The 12121-nt window shown below is 64.1% G+C and overlaps 2 protein-coding genes across 2 annotated transcripts; one reads left to right on the top strand and one right to left on the bottom strand.

The window, feature by feature from the left end:
- The first annotated feature begins 797 nt into the window (after positions 1–797).
- LOC311164592 (activator of basal transcription 1-like) lies at positions 798–3469 on the top strand. Its single transcript, XM_084224099.1, has 4 exons — positions 798–825; positions 961–1293; positions 1562–1740; positions 2207–3469. Exons 2-4 carry the CDS (start codon positions 966–968, stop codon positions 2498–2500), a joined length of 801 nt encoding a protein of 266 aa, XP_084080225.1. The 5' UTR covers positions 798–825; positions 961–965; the 3' UTR covers positions 2501–3469.
- Positions 3470–3774: 305 nt separating this feature from the next.
- Positions 3775–12056, bottom strand: LOC311164549 (methyl-CpG-binding domain protein 1-like; the record flags this gene model as incomplete). Its single annotated transcript, XM_084224039.1, has 17 exons — positions 11916–12056; positions 11167–11288; positions 10636–10750; positions 9994–10307; positions 9654–9739; positions 9202–9242; positions 8945–9094; positions 7587–7721; positions 7366–7413; positions 7202–7258; positions 7055–7123; positions 6215–6379; positions 5063–5173; positions 4910–4990; positions 4743–4829; positions 4573–4665; positions 3775–4209 (listed from the first exon to the last, which is right to left on the bottom strand). The coding sequence occupies exons 1-17, from the start codon at positions 11922–11924 to the stop codon at positions 3775–3777; spliced, it is 2118 nt and encodes a 705-aa protein (XP_084080165.1). The 5' UTR covers positions 11925–12056.
- Between the last annotated feature and the right edge of the window lie 65 nt (positions 12057–12121).

The raw sequence follows: 12121 nt of genomic DNA, 5'->3' as shown, positions 1-12121 counted from the left end.
CGGGCTTGGCCGACCTCCCGCAGCCCCCTGGGCCCCCCCCCCCCAATTAAACCAGATGTTAATTACTGGGGGGAGGGGGAGTGAGGGGGATTAGGGATGACTCCCCCCCCCCCCCCCAGACACTTCCCCAGGGGGTCCCATGGTGGGGCTGAGCCCCTCGGGGGGTTTGGGGGGGCCGGGAGGGCTCTAATCCCCCCCAGCTGTTGGATTACGGGGGGGGGGAGGGGGATAATCCACTGCTCATCTGCAGCCAGGACCCCCCCCCCCAGCACCAGATGATGGAGGGGGCACGGGGGGACCTGAGGGGGCACGGGGGGACCTGAGGGGACTCTGTGAGGGAGAGGAGGATCCTGGGGGGCTGTGGGGACATTTGGCGGGGCTGACCCAGGAGATCTCTGAAGGGACAAGGAGGGGAGGTCACTGGGTATGGGGGGGGGTCACTGGGTCCCGGGAGGGGTCAGTGGGTGCCGATGGCTGTCGGGAGTCCCGGGGGCCGTGGGGGGGGGGGCACTGGGGGGGATTCGAAGGGGTCCCAGAGCGGGCGGGGCTTTTCCCGCCAAAACTCCGCCTCAGCCGTTCCCGCCCAAACCGCGGCGCGCTCTTCCCGGCGCCGCCGGGCCACGCCCCCACATTAACACACACCCATTTAGCATGTGACCACGCCCCCTCCATGTGTAACCACGCCCCATTACGTAAATCCCGCCCCCTAAAGCTAGGCCACGCTCCCTCGCGCTTTACGGCTTTTTCGCGATACCCCCGCCCACTGCTAGCGGTGCTTTACGGCTGTGTTAGTATTTTACGACCGCGGCTGGTCGCGTTGTGCGGGTGCGGGGCCGGGGGGGCCCGGGGGGGCGATTTTGGGGGTCCCGGGGAAAATTTGGGGGTGCGGCAGAGCCTGGAGAGGGGTGGGGGGGCCCTGAGGGTGGTGTGCTCCCTTTAACTCCCTCCTGCTCATCGCAGAGGCCATGGCTGAGACAGAGCGGGACCCGCACGGAAGGGGTGAGGAGGAGGAAGAGGAGGAGGACGAGGAGGAGGAGGAGGAAGAAGAGGAAGAAGAGGAAGAAGAGGAGGAGGAAGAGGAAGAAAAGGAGCAGGAAGAGGAAGAAAAGGAGGAGGAAGAGGAGGGTCCCGAGGGCTCCCCCTCTGCCGAAGCCCCCTCCGACCCGCCCCCAAAGCCGGTGGTGCCGGGGGTCCTTTACTTGTCCTACCTCCCCCCGGGCTTCGGGCCCCGCCAGGCCCGGGCGCTGCTGCGGCCGCACGGGGAGCTGGGCAGGGTCTTCCTGCAGCCCCGCGGTGAGTCCGGGGGTCTGGGGGGGTCTGGGGGGATCTTCCCACAGCCCTGGGGTGCCAGAGGGTCCCTGGGGGGGTCAGGGTGCCCCGCGGAGCCCCAGCAATGGGGGAAGGGGGGGGGTCCTCACAGACTCCTCAGGTACAGAATTAGGGGGTCAGGGGGCTCCTCTCTGCCCCACTGACACCCACGGAGCCACCCTTGGGTGGCGGGCTCAGCCCTCCCGGCGGGGTCTCAGCCCCGTTTCTCAACGCCCCCTCCCCGTTCCCGCAGGAGGCTCCGTGCGGCGGCGGAGGCAGCGCCCGGGGGGGCCCCCGGCCGTGGCGTTCGCCGAGGGTTGGGTGGAATTCCGGGACAAGCGAGCGGCCAAACGCGCGGCCAAACTCCTGCACGGGGCCCCCATGGCCCCCCGGCCCCGCAGCCCCTTCCGCCATCACTGCTGGAGCATCAAGGTGGGGCTCGAGGGGCTCCTGGGGAGGGGTGCCGGGGGTCCTGGGTGGTTCAGAACGGTTTTAGGCGGGCTTGGATCCCTTTTCGGGGCATCTCAGATCCCTCTGTGGGGGGTCTCAGACCTTTGGGGAAGGGGGGGGGCACCTGTGGGTTCCTGGGTAATTGGGACCCTTTATGGGTGAGGGGTTGGGGTAGCCCTGGGTCCCTTTTTGGGGGTCCCAGATTTGCATGGAGCACCTGGGTCTATTTTGGGGGGGTCTTGGAAGGTTTTGGCCCACTGGGGGGTCCCTGTTTTAGGGTTCAGGGAGGGTCCCTGGCACAGGGGGAGGGGCTGGGCTGTGTTGGGGGACCCCTCCCACACACCTAGGCCAGCAGCTGAGGGAGTTTTGGGCACCCCAAAACCTTATTTGCAGGGAGGGCGGTCTGAGGTTGTTTGGGGGTCCCCTGACCTGTGTCCACCCCCCCCAGTACCTGCCCGGGTTCCGATGGCCTCACCTGAGCGAGAGGCTCAGCTACGAGCGCCAGGTGCGGGCGCAGCGCCTGCGGGCCGAGGTGGCCCAGGCCAAGCGGGAGGGGGGGTTCTACGCCCGCAACGCCTCCAAAGACCCCCCCAAAACCTCCGGAGACCCCGCAGCCCCTCCTCCGACGTGGGGCTTCACCCAGAGACCGACCGAGGAGGAGATTTGGCGGCGCAAAGCTCGGCCCCCGCCGGCCGCTCCGCCCCTGCGGCTGCTGGAGAAGGTGTTTGGGACAGGGAGGTGAGACCCTCCCTCAAATTTGGGGGCTGCAGGTGTGTGGGAAGGGCCCTTGGCATGCCAGGGCCCCCTCTGGACACCGATCCCTGTCGCAAGGACCACCAAATGTCTTCTTTTTCTCCTTAAAACTTTTATTACTTTTAACAAAAATAATTCCTCGCGGTCTCTTTAAATTCTGCCGAGGGGGCGGGGCTAAGGGGAGGGGGCGGGGTTATGGCTTCGGCGCGAAACTCCCTGAAGGCAGCGCAGGGGGTGGGGAGTGGCTTAAGCAGTTCAGGCCACGCCCCTTTACCATAAAAGGACATGGCCTAAGGAAGCAACAGCAGGTGAAAGGTGCGTGTAGGCGGGGCCTGATCAGAGGGGCGGGGCCAGAGAAAACCACGCCCCTCACCACGCCTTAAACAGGTCATTTAAAGCGCTATTGGTGGGCAGGGAGGGTAGGGCTCTTAAAGGGGCCGCTTCCCCATTTTTGGGGGCGGTTCCAGTGTCAAAAATAGAAGCTCTGGGGGGTGAGGGAGGGGCCCCAGTATGGCACTGGGGAAATGGGAGAACAAACAAACTTGGGGCCCCATAAACCTGATGTCCCCATAAACCTGGGGGGTGGGGGGCAAGCCCCCCCAAAAATGGGTGCTGAGGGCACCCCAATATCCCTGGGAAACCAAACGGGGGGAGTGGTACCAAACTGGGGACTCCCCCCCTCAAAATGCCACTATAGGGGTCCCTCAGCCTTGCTGTGTCACTGGGGGAGGGGCAACCTGACAGTGTGGGGGAGGGGGGATAAGGGGTCCCCAAAACTGGGGTGTCACCCTGGGGTCCCCCTGAATCCCTACAGTGGGGTCCAGGAGCCCCCAACCTGGGCCCCCCCCCTAGAACCTCCCAGTCACTCTCTGGGGGTCCAGGGGGGCCAGTCCCACCCTGGGAAGCCCCCAGTGCCCCTCCCCCACTCACCCAAGGCTCCATCCCCAAATCCCACTCCCCAAAGGTGCAAGACCCCATCCCTCCTCCCCACCCCCAACTCCCCTAATTTTAGTTCCCCTCTCACTTTTAGGTCCCTCATTTTCCTCGCCCCCTCCCAATCTTATTCCCCCCATTTCCTCCACCCCAATTCCAGTTCAACCATCACTTCCCAACCCCCCCAAGTTTTGGTTCCTTTCCCATTTCCCTTCCCCTCACATCCCCCTCCCCACATTTCTCACTCCCATCACCCCAATCCATCCCTTCCATATGCTGCCCCCACCCCAACCCCCTCCTCCCCACCTCCCCAAATCCCCCCCTATTCCCTCAATGCCCCTCCCCCGCCAGCATCTGGCAGGGCCGGCAGCACCGCCCCCCCCTCACCAGGACATGGCAGCGGGGGGCGGGGGGCCGGGCCGGGGGTCCCGGGCAGGGCCCGTAGGCCTCGAGATCGCAGAGCAGCTCCACCAGGTCCAGCACGGAGCGCAGGGGGGGGCGCCGGGCCAGCACCTCGTGCCCGGGGGGCACCGGGCGGCCGCGGGCGACCAGGACCCGGAAAGCCAAGCCCGGGTTGAGCAGCACGGCGGCCGCGGCCATGGAGGAGCGGGGGCAGCGCTGCACGAGCCGCAGCCCCCGCGCCGGGCACGGCCCGGGACCCCCGTCAGCGCCCACGACCCCCCAGTGAGCCGGGAGCGGGATCTCGGCCAGTTCCTCCAGGAAGGAGCCGGGCCAGAGCTGGGGAGCGGGGGGCAGCGGGAAGGGCTGTGGGGGAGAAGGGGTTAATGGGGTGGGGGGAATGCTTAGAGCCCCCCAAGAACCCACCCAGCCAGCCCCTTCTAACCCCCCCTGCTTTGAGACCCTCCCTAAAAAACCAAGGGTCATCCCCAGAGCCCCTTCCCCACATCACCAGGACCCCAAAAACCTCTCCCCCTCCCAAAAATCCCTTCCCCAACTGACCAGGACCCCAAACTCCCTCCCTAAGGTTCCCATTTTCTCAGACAACCCCCCAAATCCCTTCTAAAGCCCTCCCAGGACCCCCCCAACTCCTTCCCAAAACCTCTCAACGCATCCAAAGCACCCTCAGGACCCTCCCCAAATCCTCTGACCCCCTCCCCTCTTCCTCACCACTCGGCTGCCGCCCTCCTCTTCCTCTTCTTCCTCCTCCTCCTCACTCTCATCCAGCACCACCAGCTGGGCAGGGGGAGGCTGGGGAGGCACCTGGGGGTGAAGGCAGAGGCTCAGGACCCCCCCAAACCCCAGGGACACCCCTTAAACCCCAGGGTTCCTCCCCTTACCGGCACCAGGGACGCGCTGGGCTGGGGCTGCTCCTGCTTCACGCGGGGGGTGGCGGCGATCAGGACCCCCAAATCCCCTGGGGGGGGCTGAAAAAGGGGGGGGCAGAGGCGTTATGGGGGTCCCAGGCACCCCGAGGAGCCTCAGGGGGTGTTTGGGTCCCACTCACCCTTTGGGGGGCGACGCTGGGCTCCGGGGGGGCCCCTTTGAGGCGGGGGGCCGAGGCGATGAGGAGCCCCAGGCGAGGGTCCTGGGGGGCAGGGGGGGTCACGGGGGGGTCCCAGGTGTCCAGGGAGGGTCCCAGGCAGCCAGGGGATCTCACCTCGAGGCGGGGGAGGGGTCCTGTTTCCTCCTTGATGGGGCAGAGGCGCAGGGGGGGACCCGGGAGGGGCCTGGAACCGTTGTCAGCTCCCCCCAGCGGCTGCTCCTTCTCCTGTGGGGGAGGGGCCGGTCAGGGCAGCCAGGTGAGACCCCCCCAATCCTCCCCAGGTATCCAGGAGGGACCCCCCGCACCCCTGAAAAAGGGACCAATGTGTCTGCAGAGGACCCCCACCTCATCCCCCGTGGGGAAACTGAGGCACACACAAACCTTGGGGTCACGGAGGAAGGAACCAAGGCATCCAGGGGTCCCCAAAACGCCCTAAAGCCCCTCCCGGGGAGGGGTGTGGGGACACCTTGGTCCCCTCCCCCGACGCCTGGGTCCCCCAGAAGGGGGAGGGTCCGTGCAGAGCAAAGCAGCAAAGCAAGCACAGCCAAGGGGGGATGGGGTTACTTCTGCAGGGGGGGGGGTGTGTGTGAGGGTCCCATGGGGGTGGGAGGAGCATTTTGGGGTCCCCCCTGAGCAGAGGGGGGCGTCCCGTTACCTTGCGGGGGGGGCGGGGCAGGCGGCGGCGGCTCCGGGCGGCGGCGCGGGGGGGCCGGGGGGGCCGGCGGCAGCGGGGCCTGGACAGGGGGAGGGGGCGGCCGCTCCAGGGGGGCCCCCAGCGACCCCCCCCCACCGGCAGCAGCCGCCTCTGCGCCAGGAGAGAGACCTCAGAGCGGGTGGGGCAGTTCCAAGGGGAGGGGGAATGTGGATTTGCGGGGGAAGGGGGGGCACAAATGCAGGAAGAACCCCCCCAGGTGGGTCCAGCTGGCCCAGGGACCCCCACCCACCCCCCCAAAAGGGACCCACAGTGAGCCCCCCAAAGCCAAGCAATGCAGGAAGGACCCAGGCGTCCAGGCAATCCCCCGCCCAGAAACAGGATCCAGGCACCTGGGTGCCGACCAGTGCCCCCTCCCACCCAAACTTGTCCATACTGGTCCAAACTGGGCTGCACCCAGTGCCGGGGTGGCCAGGGAAGACCGAACCTTGCACGTGCCTCGGTTTCCCCAGCCGAAGGAGTCGGGTCGCTGAGGAAAGGGGGCGGAGGGGATGGCTGGGGCTCGCTGGGAGGTGACTGGGAGGCACTGGGAGGAAGCACTGGGGGGCACCCACCATGGCACAGCGCAGGCACTGCCTCCAGCGGCACTTCTGGCGCTTGAGGTTCTGCCCCCCGAATTTGGGCTTGTCCCGGCAGAAGTCGCAGCGGCCGCAGTCGGCCGGGCGCCGGCAGGCTGTGCACACCCCACAGCGCCGGCTGGCCCGGCTCCGCACCCCCCGCTGCCGGCAGAGAGCGGCGTCACCCCCGGGTCCCCAACTGTCCCCAGGGCCCGCCGCAGGGGGGGGCCCAGGGCCTGCCCGGTGGGCGGTGTTAGTGTGGGAGCAGCTATTAGGAGCGTTTTGGTAGATGCAGGGGAATCAGGGGTATTACAGGAGCCAGGCAGCAGCAGCGGGTTAGGCTGAGGCGGATATTCTGGTAAGAGCAGCTATTAGAGGCATTACGGTATCTGCACCGTGCTATTAGAGGCCCTGGTACACCTGGAGCGGTTATTAGAAGGATTATGGTAACCAAACTCTGCTCTGAGGGGTTTTGGGGTACCTACCTGAACCCCATTATTTGGGGCATTACAAAGCCCCAGCCCCACAGCCAGGGTCACCATCAGCTGTGAACAGTTTTGGGGGTGTGACAGTGATCTGCCCTCAGCATCAGGGGTATTATGGTACTGCCACATCAATATTAGTGGGGTTTGAATGTGCTGAACCCCAATATTCAGCCTTGGAACAGCTCATGGGATCATTACGGTACCTGCACCCCCATACTGCCCCCTTTTACAGTCCCCTATATTAAAGGCATTACGGCTTCCCCTGCCCCTAATAGCTGCTCTGGAAGGGGCGTGGCCACGGTGGAGGGGAGGGGCTAAGAGACAGGGGGCGGGACATAGGCCTGTCACTCACCCCGCGGGGCCCAGGGGCCTTCGGGGGTCGCCCCGGCTTCTTCTTCTCCTTGCCCTTGGTCAGCAGCTTCTGGGAGGGAGGGGGGGTTTGTGGGGGGGGCTGGGGGTTCCAGGTGTGCCCAGGTGTGCCCAGGGGGGTCCCACTCACTCTGTGCCTGGCGCTGGAGGCGTCGCTGGGCTCCCGCTCCATGAGAGGCTTCCATTTCTGGGGGGAGAAATGGGGCTGAGGGGGGCACCCTGGGGTCCCCCCTCCCCCGGAACATCGGGGGGTCTGCGCAGTGCCACTGCCCAGTGTGGGGGTCCCACACTCACCTCTGTCAGGGGCCGGGGGCTCTGCGGCTTCTTGGCCACCCTGGCTTTCTGGGGGAACACAGCGTGGGGGCGTCAGCAGGGGACAACAGGGTGGGGGAACACAGCAGGGTGACAGCGGGGCAGGCAGAGAGGAGGGGACAGCGGGGAGGTGCCAGTGGGTCCCAGGGAAGGTCGGGGATGGCAGGGGTGACACGGGGGGGGTTCTGGGGGGACAGTCCCACCTTGGGGCGCAGGCAGCGGCGGCGCAGGCAGCGCCACTGGCGCTTGAGGCCGGGCTGCAGGCGCCGCAGGCAGATGCAGCAGCTGCCGCAGTCCTCGGTGCTCAGGCAGCCGGCGCAGGAGCCGCAGCCCAGGCCCTGCAGGGACAAAACACAGGGAAATATGAGAAAATACGGGATAACAAATATGGGATAACACTCGAGGATATAGGAGGATGGGGGTGAATGAGCAGCTGCAGACAAGGACAGGGACTGGGGGACAAAGAAGGAGCCACAGCCCAGGCCCTGTGGAGACACAGGGTGGGGACACAGGGGTGACCTGGGAAAGCAGGGAAAACACAGGGAAGCAGGGGAAAATATGGGAAAACAACAGAGGGAAACAGGAAAATATGGGAAAACACAGGGAAATAGGAAAATATGGGAAAACACAGGAAAAAAATGAGGAAAAAACCACAGGGAAAAAACATGGGAAAAATTACAGGAAAATAGGGGAAAACATGGGATAATATGGGAAAATGAACATGGGAAAACAGGGGGAAACACAGGCAAATATAGGATAATATGGGATAATGTGGTGGATATAAGAGGACATGAGTGAATGAGCAACCACAGACAAGAGACAGAGGGACAGGACAAGGCAGGAGCTGCAGCCCAGGCTCTGCAGGGACACAGGCAGGACATGGAATAACACAGAATATACTGGGAAAACATGGGATAACATGGGTGAACATGGGTGAATATAGGACATGGGTGGACATGCCACCACAGACAAGGGACAGGGGACAGATGGACAGGCCAGGAGGCACATCCAGGCCTTTCAGGAACATGGAATAACATGGACAACAGGGAATAAAGTGGAATAACACAAAAAAAAGTGAGATACCCAGCATAAAATGTGATAATGTAAAATAATGTGGGGTATCAGTTACATTTAGTAATACTAATAAATTAATTAACACAGACTAATGTTAATTACCACAGTGCCACATACATCCTCAGACAATGAAGGAGCAGACATGGAGGTGACCAAGGGGACACTCAGCCTCGTGGTGACACACGAGCTGACAGTGACATGGGGAAAGAGAGGATTATGGTGACATTGAGGGAGTGACAGTGACACTGGGGGGTGCTGGTGACATTTGGGGGTTGGCAGTGACAGTGGGGGGTGACAGTGACAATGGGAGCAGGAAGATTATGATGGCATGAGAGGGGTGACAATGACAACGGGGTGCTGGTGACACTGGTGGGGGATAACAGTGACACTGGGGGGTGACAGTGACACTGGGACAGGGAGGATTACAATGACATGGGGGTTGCTGGTGACACTGGGGGGGGTGACAGTGACAGGGAGGAGCCGGTACCTTCTTGACGATGCGCAGGCAGCGGCGCAGGAGGCACTTGGGGGTCCGGCCGGGCCCGGAGGGACCCCCGGGGGGGTTGCGGGCGCAGGCGCTGCAGATGCCGCAGTCCTCGGGGATGCGACAGGCCTGGCACGTGCCACAGCCCACCCGCTGTGGGGAGGGGGTGTCAGGGCTCTGGGGGGGCCCCCAAAACCCCCCCTGAGATCTGGGGAATGCCCAGGGGCACCATTTTTCCCCCGCTGAGGGATCGAAGGTACCTTGTAGAATCGCTGCTCCCGGTTGAAGTCTCGTCTCTGGGCTGGGGGAGGTGGAGGAAGGGGGTCAGGGTCACCTCAACTTTCCTGGGATCTCCCCCTGAACCCCCTCCCAAACTCCTTCAGGCTCCCTTCCCCCCCCCCCGAATGATCCAAAACAGAGGGAAAAGGAGGCAAGGGAGAATAACGAAGGAAGAGGAGGAACAAGAAGTTTCAGAGGAATAAAATTATAATTATGAGGCTAAAGAAATTCAAGGAATGATGATGATGATGATGATGATGATGATGATGGAGGGAGAAAACCCCAGGGAATGAAGGACAAGAAGAACAGGAAAATGAGGAAGAGGATAAAACAGAAAAAGCTCAGAGCGAGCTGAGGAAGGTGGGAGAAAGATTCAGAGAAGGAGGAGGAGCACGAAGAGGATGAGGAGGAGGGCGCTGAGGCCAAAGCTCACCACGGCAGTCGGGGCAGAGCCAGCGGCAGCGGCGCTGGGCGGGCAGGGACACCCCTGGGAAGAGGCTCTGGCAGCCAGCACAAAGCCTGCAGAGGAGAGGGTGGCATTTTTGGGGGGGGCCAGGGGGACCCCAACACCGCCACTGCCCCCAGATCCCACAGCCTCCCTAAGGGAACCACCAAACTCTGAATTTCTTCCCAGACATCCCCCAAACTCCCCCAAGGGACCCCAATCCCTCCTTCATTGGGTCACCCCCTGCTCCTGGGACCCCCTCCCCACACCAAGAGTTCCAGGGACCCCCCTGACCCCCCAAGGACCTTTCCCCCTGCCCTCTACTCACGCCACCACCCCATCCTGGGGGGGCTCCAGGGGCGGCCGCTTCCGGGTCCTGCGATGGGGGGGCTCTGGCAGGGGCGTGGCCTCTGATGAAGAGGGCGTAGCCTCAACTGAAGGAGGTGTGTCCTGGAGAGTAGGGGGCGTGGCCGGGACAGGGATGGGCAGGGCCTGAACTGATGAGGGTGGGGCCTTCTCGGTCTCAGCCCCGCCCACCTCCTCTTCCACCTCCACTTCCACCTCCGCCTCCTCCTTTTTGAAGATTTTGGGGGGTTCTGGGAGGTGCCCGGCAGGCAGATGCCATTTGGGGCTCTTCCTGGTCTAAAAGGCACAGAAGGGGGGGGGGGGGGGGGGGTCACAAGGTGGAGGGAGAATCCCTTGTGACCCCTCCCGCTCCCACTTTAAAACCCCCATTAGTGTTCCTCCCCAGTTCAAGAACCCCTTGTTCCCTCCCCCCCCCATTTAGGTTTGCCTGAACCTCATTTTGAGGAGCTCCTTTTGCCGCATCTCTTTATTCCACCCCCAATTCCTTTCTTGTTATACGGCTCCCTGCCAAGGACAGCTCCAGGTTTCCTCCCCGAGGTTTTTTGGGATTTTTGTGCTCCCTCCCGTGGTTTTTAAGGCCCCTCCCGGGTCCCATCGCCCATACCCGGGTGGGGCCAGGCCGCTGCTGCCCCGATTTGAAGTCGAAGTTGCTCAGGTCATGCCCGGGGCCCAGGAACCGCCGCAGCTCGATCTTACTGCGGAACTTCTGCCCTGTGGGGCTGCCGGGGGATAAGGTCAGACGGGCCCCAAAACCCCCAGGAACAGCCCCAAAACCCCATGGAGACCGCTGAGCCTGGGGGAGCCCCCAAATGCCAAAGGGAGAATGGGAAAGGGAGACCAGACAGAGCTCAGGGGACATCAAAACTCTCAAAAAGAGCCCACAGAACCCCAAAATAGCCTGGAAAAATTGGAGGGGACTGGGAATATTTGAGGAAAGAGGCACTGAGGTGGCCCAGGGAAGATCCTGGAGGGCGAGATGGGAGAGAGGCTCTGAAATCCCCCTTGAAACACCAGCGGGGGGTGGGGGAGAAGTTCCCAAAAGGACACGGGATGGGGGGAGAAAGGGCAGAACCGGCCCCACCCGCAGTCCCGTGGGGGTGGGAGGGGGGCGTTGGGGGTTTATGGGGAGGGGCACCTCCTGTAGTAGGTGTCGCTGCGGCCGCTGGTGGCCCCGGATTTCCGAAAAGCTTCGCGGCGCTGCCAGCCCGGGCCCAGCGCCGGGCACTCGGCCCAGCCCTCCGCCATCCTGCGGGGGGGCTGAGACCCCCGGAGGGGGGTGGGGAGGGGATCACGACCCGCTCCGATATCCCAAACATCCCCCGGACCCCGCCCCCAAACACAGCCGGGCCGCGCCCCCTCCCCACGTGACTCCATCCTCCCCTCCCCCACCGCTCGGGCCCCCCCTCCCCCACACAAACACAGATCCGAGTCCGCCCCTCCCCCGCAAGGACACCCCCAAAACTGCCCCGGAGTTCGGCCCCGTACCACAAACGCCCCCCAAGAGGTCCTTTCCCCTCACAAACTGCCCCCAAACTGCCCCTTTCCCCTCACAAACTGCTCCTCCCCCTCGCAAACTGCCCCCAAGCCTCCCCTCCCCCTTACAAACTACTCTCAAAACCGCCCCTCCCCCTCACAAACTGCCTCCAAACTGCCACTTTCCCCTCACAAACTGCCCCTCCCCCTCACAAACTGCCCCCAAACTCCCCCTCCATCTCCCAGCCCCTTTCCTCACGCCAGTTCCCCCTCACGAACCCCCCTCAGCCGCTCCTCCGCCCCCCTCACGGTCCGCCCTTCCCCACCGGCCGCGTCTCCCCGCTCGGATCCTTCGCGCTCCCCGCTCCCCGCTCAACGCCGCTGCGGTCCCGCACCCCCCCGGCCCCTCACCGTTCCCATCCGCCCCCGCCTGTGGCGCAGCTCTTCCTCTTCCTCCTCCTCTTCCTCCTCCTCTTCCTCCAGCGACGCCGCGAGGCCGCGGGGGGCGGAGGGGGCGGGGCCCCGGGCCGGAAGCGGAAACACCGGGCGGGAAAAGAAGGGGGCGGGGGCTGCAGGTCACTCCAAGCCGAATGGACCAATGAGAAAAGGCAGAATCA

This window comes from Fringilla coelebs (genome assembly GCF_963513975.1).
Source record: "Fringilla coelebs genome assembly, chromosome: 33".
NCBI classification, from domain to species: Eukaryota; Metazoa; Chordata; class Aves; order Passeriformes; family Fringillidae; genus Fringilla; species Fringilla coelebs.
This window is presented reverse-complemented; position numbering and strand designations above follow the sequence as displayed.

Excerpts from the sequence above, each read along its gene's own strand:
- LOC311164592 (XM_084224099.1), top strand. The coding sequence starts at position 966 with ATGGCTGAGACAGAGCGGGACCCGCACGGAAGGGGTGAGGAGGAGGAA. Across the intron at positions 1,294-1,561 it reads GGTCTTCCTGCAGCCCCGCG|GAGGCTCCGTGCGGCGGCGG; the intron begins GTGAGTCCGGGG and ends CCGTTCCCGCAG. Across the intron at positions 1,741-2,206 it reads ATCACTGCTGGAGCATCAAG|TACCTGCCCGGGTTCCGATG; the intron begins GTGGGGCTCGAG and ends CACCCCCCCCAG.